At 38.0% G+C, this 21,565-nt stretch overlaps 1 protein-coding gene across 2 annotated transcripts in view; it reads left to right on the top strand.

Moving 5' to 3' along the window:
• The window catches only part of Prkg1 (protein kinase cGMP-dependent 1), a 1,231,555-nt gene that overhangs the window by 164,347 nt on the left and 1,045,643 nt on the right, over positions 1-21,565 (top strand). For both annotated transcript variants that reach the window (XM_087584755.1, NM_001105731.4), the window contains 1 exon segment: positions 8,120-8,286. In XM_087584755.1, coding sequence (XP_087440881.1) covers positions 8,120-8,286 — 167 coding nt within the window.

Here is a 21,565-nt window from a genome sequence, read left to right as displayed (position 1 = left end):
CTGTATTAAAGCACCGTATAGGATAGCGTTTGTTGAGAAAATAACCAGATTTATCAGATTTTGGTTTTTTGGGGGGAGGGGTTGTTTTGTTTTGTTTTGTTTTTTGCTTCCCAAGACATGTCAGAGAGTATATAACAGAGCCTAATTTCTCTTGAGTATCCTGAGATTACATGACTTGGTCAAATTAATCAAATCATTCTTTTTCAGACAAGGAAATATCTATACACTGATGTGCGAGGCAGGCAGTTAGGGCGTAGGAGATCATATTACTGTTGTGCAGTTGAATGAGACTATACTTAGAGTATATGGTATTTATCCCAGAGACTACGTTTAAGAAATATTATAATTGTTTTAAAATGATTCATTTAGTTGCTGATTATGGAAATCAAAGCTCTATAACTATCAAAATGACTATGTATAGCATGAAGAAGATATGAGGCCCTTAGGATGGACATCATGACATCTAAGTATGTCCTGAAGTTGGGGTTGCCCAAGATGGTGACTAACTTAATAAGTGTTCATAAAGTCATCATGTTGACCTTCCTGGAGGCAAGTGGTTTCTAAGAGGCCAGTTATTTAGCTCATAGGAAGGTTCAAAAATGCTGTGTGATTCCGCATTGCAACGACTCATGTAAACTTAGGCTTCAGAGCATGTTTTCTTTTCAATCTCTGCCCAGTTCTGTTTTGTGGGCATCTGGACATCAATCACAGAGTTCATTCTCTTTTTTTTAATCTTTATTAACTTGAATATTTCTTATTTACATTTCGATTGTTATTCCCCTTCCCGGTTTCTGGGCCAACATTCCTCTAACCCCTCCCCGTCCCTTTCTATATGGGCTTCCCCTGCCCATCCTCCCCCCATTACCACCCTCCCCCCAACAATCACGTTCACTGGGGGTTCAGTCTTAGCAGGACCCAGGGCTTCCCCTTCCACTGGTGCTCTTACTAGGCTATTCATTGCTACCTATGAGGTTGGAGCCCAGGGTCAGTCCATGTATAGTCTTTGGGTAATGGCTTAGTCCCTGGAAGCTGACAGAGTTCATTCTTAACAGATGAAACTACATAGTCCTTATATTCTTCAGTGCAGTGAGTATTGTCTTATTTGTTCTCAAGTGAAGCACTTTATCGCACCTCTATGAAACCTTACTGTCTCACTTCTCTGATATCAAAGAGGGAGCGCAGAGAGCAAGCGTCTTGTCTGGGCTCCTTTGGAGACGATGGGTTTCACACTAGGGTCAGTTCTGGAAATGCCCGGCTATGCGTGTTCATATCTGCACAGGTGAATGGTGTGAATAGTTGAATGGAGAGTATTAATATTGACCCTTATGGAAATTGATGAACACCTGTAAAGAATGCTAACTTATCTCTCATTAATATAATTCTCTCTTGTCTGTCAATAGCTAACCTGCGATTTTAAGAACTGCCTGGCCTTGTTCTTAGTCCATGATAATGAACAGGAACCATATGTAAAAGAGAGAATGCTTATGTTATCTTCTAAGTGACATTGTAGCGAATGACATTGTACCAAATTTATCTATGGGCTAACCAGCTTTCCCTATTATAATAATGACTTCTAGAATCACTGGAACAAAATTTTCTGTTCTAGAGCTTGAAAAATATTAGAAAAATCACAATATATACATACCAAAATGATTAATGCCATTAGTTACCTAAGAAGAACATCGATGTCATTAATTTCTGCCTGGTAATGCTAATGTTCTGTAGTGAATACTCATGGTGTCTGTGAAGGCTCTTTGGACTTTATAATTCCTCACGCACATTCTTGCTGTCAGATTGGAAAAGTACTGACGAAGTTGGTAGGTGCGAGCATCCTGACTTAAATTCAGTTCAGACAGGTTTTTAATTTTGAAGGAAGACCAGAATTGATCAATATGATTGGCCAACTGAAGTTCGCCTTTAAAAACTGTCAGCTGCTCATGTTTTTTCTCAGCCACATTTAACCTGTTGAGTTGACACAGGAAGACTGCTGTCAGGGTGACAATACATTCTAAGCGAGTTCTTATCTCAGTGGCAGCCAGATAACTATTTCAAGAGGTCTTATTTATTTAGCCTCTGATAGCTGACTGATTAAACATTTCATAGCAGGTAGGTGAAGTTATCTTTCTGAAGTGACTCCCAGAATTAGGACTGTCAGAAGGTCTTCTGCGGACTACATCTTGGTGAAAGGGCTACTGCTTATCAATGGGAATAGGACTTGGAGACTCTAGGCTATGGTGACCTTAATTTGTATAGATTGTGTCTCCTGATATCCGAGCCCAAAGCTGACCATTGAGAACTAAAGGTCATTGATTTACTATTTTATTTAAATGGTTGATTATAGAAGCTTTATGTTCAGTTATTAGATTGTTTTGGCTGGTTCTCTTAGAGAGAACTTAATGGCTGTGATTATTTCAATGCCTGGAAGTGTTTTTCTGCACTGAAGAATTAGATGTAATTCATACTGGGCTGGAGAAGGCTACATATGGCATCATTGTCATTGACTTGGATCTAATTGAGGGACTGTGTCCTAAAGACAATCGTGAAGATTTCAGGCCTCTGGAGATAATTCCTAAAACCATAGAGAACACTTTATTTTGTGCTTGGCATGTGGGAGTCATCTGAGAGTCCTTGATTCAAGATCGAAATAAATGCAGCTTTTCTAGACAGTCGTTCCTTAGTGAGTCAATTAGATACTCTCCTTCAAAGTCTAATAAAAAGTTTTGGTATTAGCATCCATTGATTGATAAGATAACATGATGAAAGCACCCCCAAGAACCCACTAATCTTTTGACCCAAATACTTATGCTTCATGCCCAATATTTTATGTATGGAACACTCCTCTTATTGTAAATCTTCACTGAATTTCTATGGTTTGGGGGATAAAATTAAACTTTTTAATGACCTCCCAATTTCTTTAAGGTAGCAGTTCTACACTTGTAGGGGGTTGTCAATGACCCCTTCAGAGAAGTCATATAAGACCATTGGAAAGATCAGATGTTTATATTACGACTCATAAGAGTAGCAAAATTACAGGTGTGAGGAAGCAACAAAATAAGTTTCTGGTTGGGAGTCACTACAACATAAGGAACCATACTAAAGGGTTGCAGCATCAGGAAGGTTGAGAACCACTGCTCTAAGGTCTGGTCTGTACCTTCCTCAAGGATTCAAGCTCTCATCCTTTTCTCTTGACCACTTAGAGCTTCTGTCAGTTGGGCCACTGGTTTGACAAATTACACTCATCCCAAACTATGTAGCTTCCACCTATTTTTTTCTTCCCAATCTGATTAGATTGTTGTTCTCCAGTTTCTGCCATGGAAAAGATAGTGGTTACTCATTACATGCATTCCTCAGCCAAGTAAGGCCTTTGGGACCACCCACAGCGCCTGTCATTCCTCATCCTTTAAACAATCCAACAGACAACTCTTAGGTGTTCCTGATTAGCTATATAATGTCCACAATGTAATACTTCTCTTATTAGGCCAAACAAGTTAATGAAGTTATATTTAACAGTAGATAATGCTGGATTCCTTGTTTGAGAAAATCATTGTATACTTTCTTACACTTGTTCTAGAATCGTCTAGTTTTACCTGCTTTTCAGAAGCTTTCTCTTTATTGAAGAACTAGGAAAAGTGACATTTTAATTCACTTGTCTAAAATTTATAGTAAAAAAAAAAACTATTGCTCTTTCTAACATACACTTATTCAAGGATATTGTGACACCTGATGAGATTTTTTAAAGATAAGCTTATCTCTTTAGGTTGAACTTCTTAATAAATAAATGGGTTCATTTAATTCTTGGGATATTTGGGAATGACTTACAGCCTCATATAAAATCTATTTGGTAGGTTTTGGGCTATTTTTAAAAGCAGGTCATCTTTCTCTTAATTTGAAGTTGCCCATGGTATGAGTATTTACACCAAAGACATCAACACTGCTAAACACCGGGGCTCTCCACACCCACAGTGATTCAGGATGCTCTGCTCTGATCTGTATTGCTAATATTTCAGAGGTTAATGGCTGGATGGTTCCAAGCACTTGGTCCAAAGTAAGCTAGTTAATGTTAGGCTGTTTGGATTAAAAATTACAAACTTGGAATATGAAAAAGAGTTTTATAAGACAGATAAGAAGAATGGGAAATTCAAGATCTTTGTGCATGCTTCTGATGCCTCTCAGGCTAGGTCATGCCACTGAATTCTTGAAAACCACAAGCACATGAACTCTGGGTTAGGATAGCTCACATCTAGCAGTTGTAATGTCACTCTCCTTCAGACCCTTAGCTGTGTTATCAGCTCAGGTGATTTCTCATGCAACTCTTGTCTTAGTACAAGTGTCTGCAGGGGAACAGAAACAGTCCAAGTAGGGTGAGTTGCAGGTCGTGATGTATTATAGTTTTGAGTGTTGGGGCTGGGAGTGGGTAATGAAGATTGACTCGACAGTCTGGTTCCTGTGGGAGAGGCCTAAGGTTTGTCAGTTAAAAGGAGGGATTGGCTTTGTGTATTACTTCCTGACAGGATCAGCTTTGAATTCTGGGTCGGTATTGCTGCAAAGAAACACCATGACCAAAGCAGCTTGGGAAGGAAATGGTCTATTTGGCTCGTCATAGTTCATCACCGAGGAATGTCAGAACAGGAGCTCCAGCAGGGCAGGAGTCGGGATGGAAGAGCTGATGCAGAGGCTATGGAGACGCATTGGTCCTTGGCTTGCTTGCTCTCCATGACTTGCTCAGCCTCTTGGCTTATAGAACCCAGGGCCACCAGCCTAGGGTTGGCCTAACCCACAATGGGCCAGGCCTTCCTAAACCGGTCACCAAGAAAATGCCATACGACTTTCCTACAACCAGATTTTATGGATGCATTTTCTAAATCGAGACTCCTTCAGTGACTCTAGCTTGTGTCCAGTTGACGTAAAACTAACCAGAGCAGACTAGATCACACAGAGGCCTAAAGTTTCCATCTTGCTGTGATGTCAGAGATATGTGATTTTTTGGTATTTTATTGACAAGTAGTATCACTTCACTAAATCTGTGTGGAGGGATAAATGATAGATCATAGATCTTCTATCAACAAATATTTTACTTGGTGTATGTATGTATGTATGCATGTGTGTTTGTATGTACATACATACGTATGTACATACATACATATCTATTTCTGCAGCACTGGAGAATAAAGACAAGGTTTCATGGATGTTATCACTCTAACTTTGGGATTCATCGAAAGTGTACTAAATTTGCTTGAAGCTCATATGAAGCCTAAGGGGCTTTGCTTCAGAGACCCGAGATTAAATGATCTCCATTGAAAATGAAATTTAAGAAGTATATGCCTCTGGGATGCTCTGGCACCTTGGGTGATTGGCTAGGAAGGGTCCCAGCATTTGCTTTACCATTTCTGTGTTCGGAATACAGGTCAGTAGCATTCTTTGTGAGGAAATGACTTTTCTCACATCATCTTCAAGTGGAGTGAATTACTTTCTCTGAAGAGGGCCTTACTCCTAATCTTTCTATGCAACTAAAACTCATATCTTTATAGAATACTATTAGTATTGTTCAAAGGATAGGATCCCATCCAAAAAAGTTGGGATTTTGGGTTGATAAATCTAGTTTCTCTTCCATTAGGAACTGTGAACCCACTGGACAGCCTTGTTTGTTGACCCAAATAAAATAGGAAAAAAAAACCTTAGTAAATAAAAATATGATAGGATTTGATAAAAAGAATTTCTTCAAGGCAAAACTCTGGTATTGGGGAGATATTTATAAATTAAACACATGGGAGTCAACATGAAGGTGCCTCTAGCCTTTGTGAGGTTAGGGTGAGGGAGATAGTTAGCCAGGCAAGCTTCTTGAAGACCACTTTTGCACCTTGTTTTAAAATCCAGAAAGAAATAATGCAACTCTTGGCCTGAAAACAAAAGTTTTTTGTACATGAGAATTTAAAAATAAGTCAGAACACCAGAAGCCATGTAGCCGCAGAACACTCTGCCCTCAGAAAAAAATGACTTTAAAAATAAAGACATCCTGAGACTCTTAATAATGCTCCAGTTCTCACCATTGCTTCCTGAAGTGAAATCTCCTGTCATTAGTGCTCCGCGGCTGTCAAGAATATAAAAGCCAACCTCCTGAAGAGTCATTTCCCAGTTGCCAATCATGGCCGATGATCATTAATTAAATGGGAAATAGATTAGTTCTATTTTCCTCAAAGTAGTTTACTATTCAGGATTTACCTTTGAAACTTGTACATAAAAAAGCGTGTCCATTCTAAACTTCAGAAACAAGAAAACTTTACAGACGTAGAAAAATATAATTCCGTCATAAAGATCATGAAGTCAAGTTTTTCTTCATTTCCTGTAGATCTTGTTTCAAATCTGGGTTGAGGGTGTTGGGATATTCCTCCTATTGCTGCTTCTGCAGTCGATGCCACCATCAAATTTATCCCTCACTTTTTTAATGAAAGTAACTGTGTGTTGTCACTAGACTTCACGTAGAAACCTGTTATATAATGGTTTGCTTTATGACTTTGTTTTTCTTAAAAATGTCATCTTTCAGGTGATATAATGAAAATTTAGAGTAGAGAGGAAAGTTTTGGAGTAAGCAAGCATAGCTGGAGGCCTGGATATGGATAACTTTAAAGCTTATTGTTATTTCTAAGAAATTTCATTACACACGTATTTATCCTAAAACAATTCTCTAGTACTTTTCCATTTAAAATATTATAGCTTTCCCTATGCCTCTAATGTTATGCATAAATGCATATATATATATATGTATTTAAATGGAGACTGTAATAGGATTAAAATGTATTTCCCTGCTCTTCTCCCTAACCCTCCAATATGCCCCTCTCTGTTCTCTTCCAAATTCATTTTTAATTGCAGGATAGCCATCTCTTTTCAGAGATTTTTTTTGCAAAAATAAAGTTGTAAATATTTTTGGTTTTATATATGTCTTTTTCAAATTTAAAGGGAAATTGTTGTGAATTACAGTGTGTGAGGATCGGGTCAGTTGGGCTTAGCCTAGATGTGAAGTCGGGGATGAGTGGATGTTAGGAAGGATGCTTCAGTCAGCCATCCCTCCTCCAGGTTGTTTCTCTGATTTCCACTTCATGAGTAGTGCAAACACAGGCCAGCTTGTGTTCGTGTTTAAAACAAATTCATCTTTCAATATAAAATTCCACATGTCCTGCGCCACCTGTACTAATGAGGCCTCTGCTTTCATTAGACTCAGTTCCCATAATGCACTCTGATTGTTTCCTTCTTGACAAGACATTTCTTAGCATCGCTTCCTCTTTGATTTTCCTACCCATAGTGAGTGCTTTGCAACTTGCTATTCTTCTGTGAGTAAAATTATCACACTTCTTGAAGTTCTGCAGAACTTTTCTGCTAACCATAGAATCCCTATTGCAAAACGTGTTCGTCTCTTTCCTACTGACGGTCTGTATTTAATTCCAGTTCTTACTCCTGTGGTGTTTTGAGTATCTTGTTCAACGTAGCTCTGTCTAGTTACTCTAAATGAAGATGCTCAAAGGAATACTGTTTTCGACAGAAGCAAGACACTAAGATGAAAGTTTGTCACCTTCCTGCTAGTTATTTCAACCAGCTAATTAGGAATCCACTTCCTAAAAATCTCCAGCTAGAATATTTCTTGAGTGCCCATATCACAAGTGACATTAATACCAGAAATATATTGTACAGAAAAGAGCAAATCAAAAACATAAAGTCTAGTAAATGACGCATACAAAATTGTGATTTTTGTCTTATATATATATAGAGAGAGAGAGAGTAAAAGTTATTTCTTTTATGAGTTTGTAAATTTAATTGTATTTATTCTTAGACCGAAGTATAATTTTTAATTTAGTATCAATCCATTGTTTTTTTCTCCCCACCATCTTTGTGGATCAAAACATCATAAAACAAATTGAAACGATATGCCTGATTTGGCATGTTGCCACTTACCAAATGGTAGTTTGCTTAATGGAAAATTTCTCTTTCTGCTGTCATGATGCTTTGTTATCAGACCTTTCAAGAAGACTCACTTGTTGTGTGCCAGCATACTGCACAGCTCCACTGAGCCTTGAGGACTATGCAAGCTGGTCAGATGTGTCAGTAACTCCCTTCTTTCATGCTCTAGGTCGAAGGATCTCATAAAGGAGGCTATCCTTGACAATGACTTCATGAAGAACTTGGAGCTGTCACAGATCCAGGAGATTGTGGATTGTATGTACCCCGTGGAATATGGGAAGGACAGCTGCATCATCAAGGAAGGCGATGTGGGGTCACTGGTGTATGTCATGGAAGGTATGGTTAGTAACTTGTTCTCTGCCACTCGTTGCCTTTCCACCTTGAGTTTCTCAAGGATCGCAATGTACTCTGTGGAACAATTCCTATCTTCCTTCTTTTATTGGGAAACGACTTGAACAAAGAGCTAAAATACTACTACGTACCATGGTTGTAATTTATGACATGCTGGTGTTTAGAATATTAATATAAGGATTCCATGTTTTCACACCTGGGGAATGACAATGGTGTGAAAGAAATACTACTTGCTACCTGCACGAGACTGCACACAATTACACTAGCTGGCATTCTGATGGCGCTTTAATGGTAATTCATGTCTTTCATATTAATTAGTACATTCAACTCTACCCTTAACATTTAGTAAATCACCAGGTTTCCTGTTGGGATTCTTCCAGATAAAGGTGATGTTTTCAGTCACTTGCATATGCATCACAGAGTCAATGTAAACCTCGTGGCATATTAGCTTTTTAATTAATAAGAGGGGTCGTGTGTTTCACAAAACCCTTCAGGAACTGATGTAGAAATGTTTTGATGAACAACTTGACCATTAACTTCGTAAATATTGTTTATGCCTAGGTAGATTTTAATATTGATTGTTTTTAATTTGGAATTTATAAAACCAGCCTTTTACCTTTGGAGAAAGAACCTGGGGTGATTTCTGAACTAGCTGGGAAGAAAGCAAGTCCAGAAATGCATGTGCTATAAGCTGTTGAGTTCATTAGGCATGACCAGTGTTTCTGTTGAGTCATTCATGAATCCCATAGTCTCCTTCTAGTTTATGGGTCACCAAGAAAGGGTGTACTGGGACAAATCCTACTTTCTCTGGGTTTCAACTACTCAATTTGTAAACTCTGGAGACATGGTTGGGTGTCATAATACAAAAGGTTGAGAAGGCTTTTAGCGGGTAAAGGTTAGGAAAGCTTCCCATCAAGAAAAAACCTCAAGTGGTTCTTGTGGCCTGAAGTATCATCATTACCAATATTGATAATATCTGTTTTGCTTTTGTCTTTATGTGCTTATTAGGAAGTTAAATAAGATAACTTGTATCAGTGGTTCTCAACTTGTAAGTTGCAACCCATTTGGGAGTTGAGCAACCTTCTCATGGGAGTCACCTAAGACCAATGAAAATAGCACGTATTTACATTATAATTCTTAACAGTAGCAAGATGATAGTTAAGAAGTAGCAATGAAAATATTTTTATGGTTGGGGATCACCAAACACGAGGAACTGTATTAAAGAATGGCAGTTTGGAAGGTTAAGAACCTTCGATTTCTATGAACATTTGATGTAAAGAATAACACATTATAAAATCATAATGTCTTATCTATTTTATTCGGTGTTTGAAAATATAGTTATAATTATCTGTGCATTTGTGACTTGCCTTTAATTTTTCTTTGTAGTCTTCTGTAATATTCAGTTTTTACATCGTAATGTACTTCATCTTTTCCTTTATTATTTTCATATTTTGCTTCCACATTGTAAGTTTCTGCTAAGATAAGCTAAAATTTCTTCTGATAAAACCAAAACACAAATATAAATATTATGTACCTGGAAGAGAATTGTAAGGATAGGAATGAATTCACAGGGTAGGTATACTGTAAGACAGTGAGTAGGCATGGTAGAAAAATCTGAAAGACATAAATAGGCGGCAAATATTGACTATGAAACTAGAGGTATTCTCCTAGGAATGATTAAAATTAGGAATAACATTATATATGTCAGTGATCTCACATAATTTGATTTGTCATTATACTCATAGGGTAACTATGTATAATGCAGTCATTGTATGAAGCAAAATGAACTTTTGGCTTGGTTGTCTTCAAATTGGAACCATTGGTTTTCTACTGCAACAGTCAATATTCAAAACTCGCATCTTAAGTTTTACACCATAATGAATATTTATTAAAAATAGATTAACATAAAACCTTACAAATATAAAAAAGCACATTTGTCATCTCCTATCTTTCAAAGGGAAAGGGTAGATTACTTTTAGCTGTATGGCTTATTGAATGTCTAGACCATCCACTATAGCAAGTGTGGTTTTTAAACAGTTCCATGTATAGACTTTACCTAATTTTCAAAATAGTCATGCATAAAGGCTAAATGTATTATTTCATTTTATAAAAGGGGAGACTGAGAATCAATAAGGATGTGCTATTTTCCAAGTCAATCATGGTAGTTAGAATTTTTCTCCAGGCAATCTTGATTCATAACTTGAGGTCTTAATTATGGGAGTATGTAAGGGTTGTATAAAGAAATGGAACAAATTGTATACATTATATATGTGTATAATACATACATATAAGCAGTGAGAAAGAGGTTTGTCTTGAAATGGGATTGTGCACCTGTGGGGGCTGTCCAAGATGCTCAGGGCTGCAATTGCTGAAGGTCGTCTACTGCAGACTTCCCATTTCTGAGGTAGAGATCAATCAGCCTTTTGCCTATTGAAGTCATCAGATGACGGAAGGGCTTTCATTAACATTTTGTATGACAATAAACCTCACCCAGTTTATTCTTAAATATTACTCTCACCTCTAGCATGCCTTCAAAGAAGTATCTAAAATAACAATTAAGTATGTGTCTGGTATCCTTGGATACAATATATTTAGTCTATCTCATACTCACTCGGTATCTAATATAGAACCATATTTAATCTTAAAAGACAGTGAGCAACAAACTCATTCTAACATGAGGCGCTACACTGTACAACTGAAAATACATGAACTCTTTCCTCAGAAAATTATCAAAACCCCTGTGTGATGGTCCCTTATCTTGATGATACCATATAACTTAAATATTATGATGTAAAATTAACAATATTTAAATACTAGGCAAAGCTAATTCCTCATAGTTTAAGGAAATTAAAAACAATTATTTCCATATATATTCAGCACAAAATATGTAAAAAAAGTTTATCAGAGACGATATTGCTTCCATTAGTGAAGATAAATAAACGACTTTCACAACTGCCTCAGTAGCGATTGCCTTGGTATAATTTGGATAAATTGTATGTATCTTTTCATTGTTAGATTAACTAAGCAAAATATCATCCTAATTACCCATTACAACCTCTGCTTTAATTGTCCTTTTAAAATAAGACTTTAAATGATACGTTAATATTTATAGTCATGCTGTATTTATACTGTTGATTATCTTTAATAAATCCAATAAGTGACCATAATTCCATAAATGGGTAGCAGCCTTTCTACACCCAGGAATTGAAATCAGCTCAATACAACTTCTGCTTTTATCTTTATGGAAAAATAATTTAAAATAAAAAACTCTGTTTTAAAATTTTTACAAAGTTTCGCTGGGGAAATGTTTTATTGTGTAATTAGTTTTGTTGAGAACCAACACAGTCAATCTTCTCTCCTAGCTTGCCCAGCCACGTTCTTGGTTTAGAAAGATTCTTTTTGTGAACATTAATATTTACAAAGAGTATAGCACAGTACGATAAGTGAGTTGGCTCTGAAGGATCTTTCACAAACTTACTGTCAAAACTTCATGAAAACACTCACGGAGTCGACAGAGGAAACAAGCCCTGTTTTCAAGTTTCCCTGTAGTGTGAACTGATCCTCTCAGACACTTAAAATTACAACTTCATGAGAGTATCACTTTCAAATTTCATCAAGAATTGCTTAGGATTAGCTTCCTAAGGTTATAGGATAGGTTTAAAGAAAAAACAACTGCCGTGTCCAAGAATCCTTCGACATCTCAAATATATAAATTGTTTACCATATTTTATAGCTTATTTCCACTAAGAAATGGACATTGGCCTCTTTTATGACGTGCTGCTTCCTTTTTTCCCCCTTTAAAGTTTAATCTCTTTTTCTACACTCCAGATTTTATTCCCTTCCTGTCCACCCTTCGACTCTTCCACATCACATACCTCCCCCTGACCCCCTGTCACCATGAGGATGTCCCCACTTTGATACCCCTCACTCCAGCAGACCTCTAACTCCCTGGAGCCTCCAGTCCCTTGAGGGTTAGGTGTATCTTCTCTGACTGAACCCAGACCCGGGAGTCCTCTGCTGTATATGGGGGCCTCATCTCAGCTGATGTATGCTGCCTGGTTGGTGATCCAGTGTCTGAGAGACTTCGGGGGTCCAGGTTAATTGAGACTGCTGGTTCTCTTGCAAGGGTGGCCCTTCTCTTCAACTTCTTCCAACTTTTCCCTAATTCAACCATATTATGGTCTTCTTTTTATTAGAAAGGTAAACCTCAGTTTACCCTCATTTAAAATAAATTTCTGATTTAGCAATTGAATCCAAAAAAAACCTAGTATTCCGGATTCTCACCTGACATTCAGGTACCAGAGGTTGCTGATTGTAATATGCTGAAGTGTTTGGTTGGCTTAGAGAAGATGGCCGTGCACAACTGTGTGGAAGCAGACCTCATGCTCTGTTGAATCCCAAGTCTGACAGAGTATTCTGAGAACTGCCTATTTAAGTTAACTCTTTCAGTGGAATCATCATTGCTATTTTTTATAAGATATTTACCAATGATTAATTTACTAATAACTCATTCAAGTACTTTCTTGCTACACAATGTTTAGTCATTTGCTAATTATTACCATTTTGTCTTTATTATTAATTATTCCATGAGATCATCTAACTATGCATTAGTACATAGAGAAGTATATAGTATTTAGAGAAGTTAGATCCTTTGATAATATTATTCCACACATCTATTAAAACATGAAGCCAACTCTTTCCATACCCATGTCTTCAGCAATGCTAACTTTCCAAAGACAGATTAGAAGTACAGCATGAACATATTTACTATGAATGTCCCAATTCATAAACTCACAAAAGATGCACACTCTCAAAGTGCAGGAGGAGAAATGATACTGCAGGAAGGGAAAGGCTGCCAAGGCTGAGTAGGAACAGCCCGTGATGAAAGCCATCCGGGACTTTTCTCTTCAGATCTTCCGCCACTGGGCTCCGTGCCGTGCCCCACACACTTAACTGTGTGCCACCCTCCTTTCAGACAATCCGCAATTCATTTCTTCCCTCCTTAGTTCATCTTCTCTCATCGAAGGAATCTGCGATCTGTCTTAACTCTTAGCTCCTCCCCACTGTGTACTTTCGGCTGAGGATTAAACTCCTGGAATGTTGGAAATGCCATTTCTTCCTGCCTAAAGTCAATAACATTGATTTTATTTTCTCACATTTAAATTTAAAAAAATTCTCAAGCGCTGCCCATTAGCTCAGGAGAGAGAAGACTTGGCATGGACCATTGCACACTGTCTTTAAGGAGTACCTGGTTATCTGCAGCAGCTCTCAAAACAGAGACATCTTAGCAACTTGGTTTGATGGAATTTTAGGCAAAAACTCGGTTTGCTTCATTGTTGGTAATTCATGGATACAGGTCTGCACACGTTGCATACACTCAGAACCATTATTTTGCTATACATCCTGTATTGTAAACTTACATATTTCCCACGGTACCTGTTAGTTCCCTTCAAAAATTCTTATTTTCTGCATGAAATTAAATAACGTTTTGAATGCTGGCGTTCAACAAGGGATTTTTTTTATATAAAAGTAGATATTAGTGATAAGGCTCTGTGTTAGCATTCAAAATGCTGCCTGAGCATATGAGGGGCTTGAATACATTTTTATATGAAACGGTTTTCAGTAAATGCAACAGGAGAAGCAGGCCATTTTATTCACTAACATTGGGTGTGGCCTTTGACTTCAGGAGACTTCACGTTCACCCAGAAGCTGCGTCAGATTATTTTTGTATTTCCAAAACACTCGCATTATTTATGCAAAAGACTATGTTTATGAAGTAGCTACCCAAAAGCAAAACAAAACATGTATTTGTGAAAGCCCATAAACAAGGAGAATCTTAAGTACCAAGTGTGCCTTTTGAAAAATAATATTTCAGATATGATAGCGGAGTCAGAGTCAGGGAGCTGAGTTATTTATGTGGCTCATGGAATAAGTATCATGCTCTCTGGGGTACAACGTGCAAAAGAGCTTTTAATATGCTGGAGAAAATTCAGGAATTATGCATTTATAAAAACTGCCAATATTTCATCTCTATATGGGAAGTTTAGGGAGAAAATGTAACTTCTTAAATGCTTGAACTCCTCTCATATGGAAATAGAATTGCTTTGCATAAGTGTAGATAACCAGAGGGGGAAAACGCAGGCTACAAAGACGTTTAAATTGAATCTGGAGAATCAATAATCTACTAATTAAAATGTCCCCAAAGTGAAAGCAACAGCTTTATGTGGTGGCCAGAACCCATCTCTGAAGGCATTTTAGGGGTACTTACGTAGTGCCCTCTAGGAGAAACTGTGTGGGTGGAAGGTGGACTTCTGTGCCTAAATCATCTCTCATCTATTATCTTCCCCAACTTGAGAATTCCGAGCCCGTATATTTGTGAATGAGCGTTATCCAAGTTACCTTGTAAGATTCCACAGGTCATGAGAGCTCCTCTTTACCACACCAACCATGCAAAGCTCATGTGTAGCGTTGAATAGCCTAGACTTCCCATGACTATAATAATTCTGAGCTGTTCTTTGGACATTTGATGGGTTTATACAGTATTTTGTTTCATCATAATGCTACATTTCATATGTTTTTAAGCTTCCGACAATAATGACGTTGTTTCTATTGTTTGCCCTCCCAGAAAGCACTTCATCTTTGTGAAATGATGCCAAATGTCTTTCTAACGTATTTTTATTAACCTGGTCATATCTGATTGTGGTTCGTGTACATCCCACTTTTCTTCTTTTATTCGTGGTGACTTTTATGGGCTAACAGTGATCTAACCCACTGGATGGATGCACAGTGCTGTCCTGCGATTTCACCTTCTTTCCCTTTAACCTCTAATGAGGTAAAGCTTCTTTTCTTACCCCTTGGAGCTTTGCTGTCCCTCTGAAGAGTCTTTGTTAGTCTGCTCAGCTTTATGTTGGGAGTTGATTTGACATTCGGAGCTTACCTTTGGCAATTATCTGCATCGTAAATATTTTCTCTTAGGTAGAGCTTGTATTGTTTATGTCTTATTGACACCTGAGGGATAGCAGTTATTAATTTGAATGCAGTGAAGTGTATCTCCTGATTTTTGTATGTTTTTGGTTTTGTGTCTCCTTAACAAATCCTGGAAAGTATTATTTCTCCTGCATATGTGAATGCCTGCAGAGGTAAAGGCTAACATTTGAGTTAGGCATGTGAGGAGTTAATTATTTCTATCTGTGTGTGATCCCAAAATCATTTTCCTTCTCGAAATATGAAGCTGGAAAATATTTTTTTATTTCATTTCTATCTTCTCTTGTTTTCCAGAATGTTCTAGAATGTGAATCACCCTCAGAGGTAGATGGTAGATGTGTTTTTGAATGTTCCACAGTGGTTTCTTTCTTCGTCCTTTTCTTTCTTTTATTTTTTTCCTGTGAGAGTTGTTATGTATTTGGAAACCATGACAGGTCGTTTAGTGACAGACGTGATGATAAAACTGAGTAATGTATTTTTTGCCCACAATATACTAAGGATATATCTGTATCATTAAAAGGGGACACATTTTGTTGTATAATTCAAGCAGGACTAACCCAATGTTTTGACCACAGGCACTGTTATTGAAAAGTGGCACATGTACAACAAAGGTATTTTTCCTGTTGTGGATTTGTGTTGTAGACACTGGGAGTCTCCCTCTGTTCCTCAGGCTGATCTCAAGCTTGAGAACCTCCTGCCCTGGGCTCTCAAATGCTGGGATTATTGCCATGCCCTGTCGTGACTGACTTTGACTGGCAGGTTTAGCTAATCAATCCCTGCCTGAATTCATAAAACGAAGCCATAGTAGTCGAGCTAAATTTACTACCTTACAAAAGGTGGCATTAGCACTTTTCTAGGTTTTAAAGATTTCGGAAATTGTGAATAATCGAAATTTGCCGTGCATGGAGTTTTGAGATGGTAGCCAGGAAGGGAACTGATTTCAGAAAGGAGCCAGGGTGATTTCAGTGGTGCAATTCCTGAGTCACACTTTTTATGAGCAAGTCTCCTTTTTTCCCCCATTTTACTGTCACTCTACATAATTATGGATCTTGGATTTCATTTCTATCCTCATTCACTTTGTTCAAATGACAATCTCTCCACGGTCTTCATTTTGAAGGGATGACAACTTTGGAAGTTCAAATGTGTATTATTTGGGTGAAAATTAAGAATAAGTAGGGCTGCACAGTTGAAAGAGCGAGAAGAAAATATGATCACTTCCTGGGCCAGAGTGTAATGGCACACTGATTTCTCAATAATGAGGTCAAGCTCACCCCACCCATCATCACATCAAACCGTTTGGTGGTGTGCATCCTAAACATTTAACAAGACCCCGCAACTGCGAATTCAGTTTTAAAGACACACCCATATACTTCCTTGGAGGCTGTAACAAGATTCCCAATGACTTTTGTGGGTGTCCAGTGAGACTAATGCTTTTCTTATCCATCCATCTGATGAGACATCCCTGAATAGTGTGTAATGGTTTTGCCATACTCTTCAAGAGAGGGCAGAGAAGCTTCAGACTGTGGCTACCATGGCAACAGCCCACCCCGATGTACAGACCATTGGATTAAGACCCAGTTGTTCTTGGAATTCTACAATGGCCTCCCACTTCATAAACACAGCTTATAACGGCAAATGCTTTTTCTGAATTGAACAATATGGCCTGGAAAGTTGCATCTGATGTTCATGCTAAGGTTATACTGCAAACTCCTTTCCAATAAATTATTTTTGTCCTAAATCTCTGTAAGTATCACACAGAGATTTAGAATTCTAATAGACATGACTTAGAAGGGCATTAAACTAAATTCCCAGGAATTTATATTTCATGCATATTTAATATATTGTGGAATTATTACAGGCTGCATTTACATTAGTGATTTTATTTAGTTCAATTCTGGGGCCTAATCTGATTAACTTTGCTAAGGTGAATTGCTCTAACATATAAGACACTCTGGGATCTTCCTTCTATCATTATTGATGATAAAGCTTTCAACGGAAGTAAAAATTAGTTCTCAAAGGAGAAATGATCAATCTGTAGGTTTTCAACAGTCATTTTGTTTGTTTTTCTTGAAAGAAAATTAAGATGGCTTTGAGTTCCCGAGTTTATTCCTGTGAGTTTTAATCATTTATTTTATCAATCAGAGTTCAAATAATCAAAAGTTGGAAAACTCTTTTAGAATATTCTTTTTATTGATTTTGAGGTCACAAATGTACATAGTGAAGATTAATGAGCCCCAAAGATTAGATGACCCCTTTTCGTGGCATGTTTCAGTGTGCCTTTGAGTGGGTGGTGTAGAATGTTTGAATTTTTATATTCTCAACAACTGGCAATACCTAAAAATTACTTAGTGGATTGTTTTGCAAGACAGCTTCTTTATTGAAATGAACTTACATATTTATTTAACTATTCATTCTGTGTTCGAGAAGTGTAGCATTTAAGTCATTTACTATTACTGTGTTTTAGCAGACTGAGATAGAGAACTGAATATTATATATATTTTGATGATGGATGAATGGGAAAAAGACAAAAAACATCGATGGACAAAAGCAAAGGGCTTTCAGGTAGTGATAAATGTTAGGAATAATTGGAATTATGTAGGGTGGCGACGGAGCCTTGGTGAGTCTCGCAGTCTGTGATATGACGATGCTTCCTTCAGAGAGGAAAACCGGAGATGAGAATCAAATGGCCAGAAAGAGCCAGGTCAACAAAAGTGTGGATAGAACGCTCCAGACGAAGGAAACCCCAGGAAGAACGTTAGGCACGTGAGACAGCGCGAGTTGAAGTTGCATTGGTGGTAGAGGTGAGGACACTTGTTGCAATTTGCTTCTGCATCCTCAGAGATGTAGACAGAGCTGGGGTATTTAAGAATTGAGATAGACTTGGCTCACACATTCACAGGCCATGATGAATGAATTATGGAGTCGAGGAGAGGTCCAGTGATGCCAGCTGGGAGGTGACAACATTAATTAAAGCAAAGCACAATGGTGGCTTAGATGACAGTCGTGGGTGGGAGTCCACCAAAGTTGTGGCATGATTTGGCAACATATCAATTAGGTGTGCCTGTGATAAAAAGAGAAATTAGGAATGATTTCCTTGTTTAATGCAAATATCGGAGCAAATGATGGTGGTATTTTCTGATACGGGAATAAATGAGATGATTTCATGTTTAAGAGAGTGAACCAGGAGAGTTGCCCTGGTGAGAGGAGGGTTAAGGTGCCCCTAGGTACCCTCTTGAAGCTGCTGAAAGGGGCAGTGAGTGTCCATGTCCTCAGTAAAGAGGTAAGAAGGGCATCGGAGTGTTCTGCTGACTAAACCAGGCAAAAAGGAAAGGCTGGTGAATATGGTTCACTCATAATTAAAGTACTTGTTTTATGGGAAGCAGATTCAATAGGTGAGGTTGCATATTTGAATAAATTTCTTAATTATATATGTTCCTAATTAAAAAAGATTATCCGTGGAAAATCCATGCACTGAACTGAAGACTCCGATTTTATGAAAACAGATACGCTTAGTGCAGACTCTCTTGCAGTGTGGGTTGGAACACTTCTAAGTGTTCGTTGAGATCAGGACACATAACACCAGCATGCTATTTTTTTTTTCTTTTCTGTTTCATTCTCTTGTGAGACTATGTAACTAAAGGTTTTCCCACCCCCCAAAATAACAATTCTAAGACGTCCTATGTATGAATAAATGTGTAGGCCATAAGCTTGGGCCTGTTCCCTGACTAGCTCATAAGTCAATTATCCTGTTTAAAGGTCATGCCACATGGTTGGTTACCTGGTCCTCAGTTTCGTGCTACCATCTTCCTGTGTGTCGGGATGAATCTTTCCATGCCTAACTTAAACCCTGAATTCTCTCACTGATGGATGCCCCACCTTCTAGTCCTGCTTCAGCTCATTGACCAATCAGCATTTTATTGACAGGTGAATGCTTTTTAAACAGTGCACAAGAGATTATCTCGATAGTGTACAGTGGTCTCTTCCCTTCAATCCTTTCCATATCCTTCCCCAACTCCTAAATTGATAGTCTCCTTTTCTTTGATTGTTATTACATCTACATACATGTGTATACACACACATATAGTTATGTACAAATAAATAAATATAAATCATTTTGTCTTTTTTGCTGTTTGTATATATATGGTCCCAGGGTTGACCACTTTTTACTGCGTAGCCAATAAGAAGTCTCATCCCTGAAAGAGACTAATTTTCCCTCTTCTACCCATCATCAATTGCTCTAGATGTTTTTGTCTACAGGTGGGACCCCTCAAAATTATCCATATTTTGAGTAAACATGTTTGTTGAAATTTCTCTTGTTTCAATCTTGGTTTTGCAGCAATTTCTAAGTGGGACAGCTTCATATACTTTCTTATATTCCGACTCTAACCCTGCCTCCTTTTCTATGTTCCCCAAGACAGAGATGCAGAAGCTCTGATATAGATGCATCCACTGGTTCTGGGCTTCCCAGGATCGGTTGATCTCTATACTGTGACCTGCTGTGGCTTTCTGTGATAGTCTCCATTTGCTTTATAGTGAAACCTCTTTGATGAGGGGTGGCAGCTGCATTTATGTGTGGGGATAAATGTGTGACGTAGAGTCTATATAGGAATTGTGCTGGTCTAGCAAGGTGGCCGTTGTAGACTCTTTTTTCTTTTTCTTTTTTTCTTTCTTTCAGAGCTGGGGACTGAACCCAGAGCCTTGCGCTTGCTAGGCAAGCGCTCTACCACTGAGCTAAATCCCCAACCCCCTGTAGACTCTTTTCTAAGCGTAACTTCACTGGCTCTGGGAAGCTCTCTAATTTTGTAGTACTGGGCATGATTTCTTTCCTGTTGAGTTTACCTTAAATTCTGATAGGATAAACATCATTAAGACAAATCACATAAGTGAAAACTTTGGGGAATTTTCAATAGTTTTAGTATTGTAAAGCCGTCCAGAGGCTAACAGTTACAGGAAGCACTGCTTAAGCCATGTAACCCAAAGGCTTACAAGAGCAGCTGATGTTTGCTTCACAGAGCAGATTGACATTGGCTCTAGGTTCAGAACATCAGATATTGAGGCCCTCCCCTAAACTATGGATCAGTAGGACTGTCTTTCAAACAAACATGTGCTAAGCAAAGGCTTGATGATTAGAAGTTGAAAACTTTTTTTTTTTTAACTTTTGCAATTGTGGAATTTAAATTAAGGGCAAAAAGCTTGGGCAGATATGAGTGGGCCAGTAACCCCCATTGAAGTGGTTATTATTGTGCTAATTACATTTCATTTCACAGCTTGAAAGAATCCTTGATGTATCTTGCTTCACACTTTCTAATGTTCAAGAATTGGGAATTGAATTGGGTTCCCCCGTAATTATCCTGAATTAGTGTAGCAGGTTTCGGAAATGTTTGTTAATTGGACATTTAGTTCAGAGGGAATAAAAGAATCCACTATTTTTTTTTAAAAATCTCCTCAGCATTGTGCTTGAAGGAAGTGGCATTATACTTTACCTATTACTCAAAGTCTCATTAGAGCTGACATTTTTGTCTTTTGATTACTCAGTACAGTAACCCTTCCAATAGCATGAAAGGTCTCAGATTAAATAAGAAAGTGCATTATTCCACACGTGGGCCCCTGCAGTTTGTAGAGTTCGTAGTCTTCATCCAGATGTTATCGTCATCTGTCAAGTATCAGTTGGATGGAGGCCTTTCTTAAAACTCTCGTTGCTAAGTGAAGACTTGGAATCTCAGCTCCTCTCTCTCCTGCTACGTTTTGCAAAGAGCCTTTTCATCTGTTAGCACATCTCCCTGTTTTTTTTTATATTTAACCCCCACAGTACTTAAGCACTTTTCATGAAATAAGCTGGAAAAAAATGTGACTCCTTCCATGTTTTGTTCTTGAAAGACAGCATTTTCCCTTTGTCCTCAGCTTTATAAGTCACAGTGAGGGATAAAAGACCTATGTGTATATAATATATTGTGTATACATCATAGTTCAGTGCTGTCTGCTACAGCACATTTTGCTCTCATGCTCAGAATATAGACTTTTCTTGACACAGCGAAACTGCTGAACCAGGTCTCTGTCTCTTTGTGCTTTATGTTACAAGCTCCAGTCATTTGGTTTCAGATGTCAGGTGGAGAAATGACCAAAGAACTAAAAGCCATAAATCCTGGGGGTTTAATCCAGATCTACCCATTAAGCAGCTGTGTGCCCAGATAGACATGATGGAAATAATCCTCTTTGTGATTTGTCTATTTTGTTTCTCAACTTTGTAGATGACATCATCCTTTCTCTGTAAAAATCTGCT

This window comes from Rattus norvegicus, chromosome 1 (assembly GCF_021556685.1).
Source record: "Rattus norvegicus strain SHRSP/BbbUtx chromosome 1, alternate assembly SHRSP_T2T, whole genome shotgun sequence".
Taxonomy (NCBI): domain Eukaryota; kingdom Metazoa; phylum Chordata; class Mammalia; order Rodentia; family Muridae; genus Rattus; species Rattus norvegicus.
This window is presented reverse-complemented; position numbering and strand designations above follow the sequence as displayed.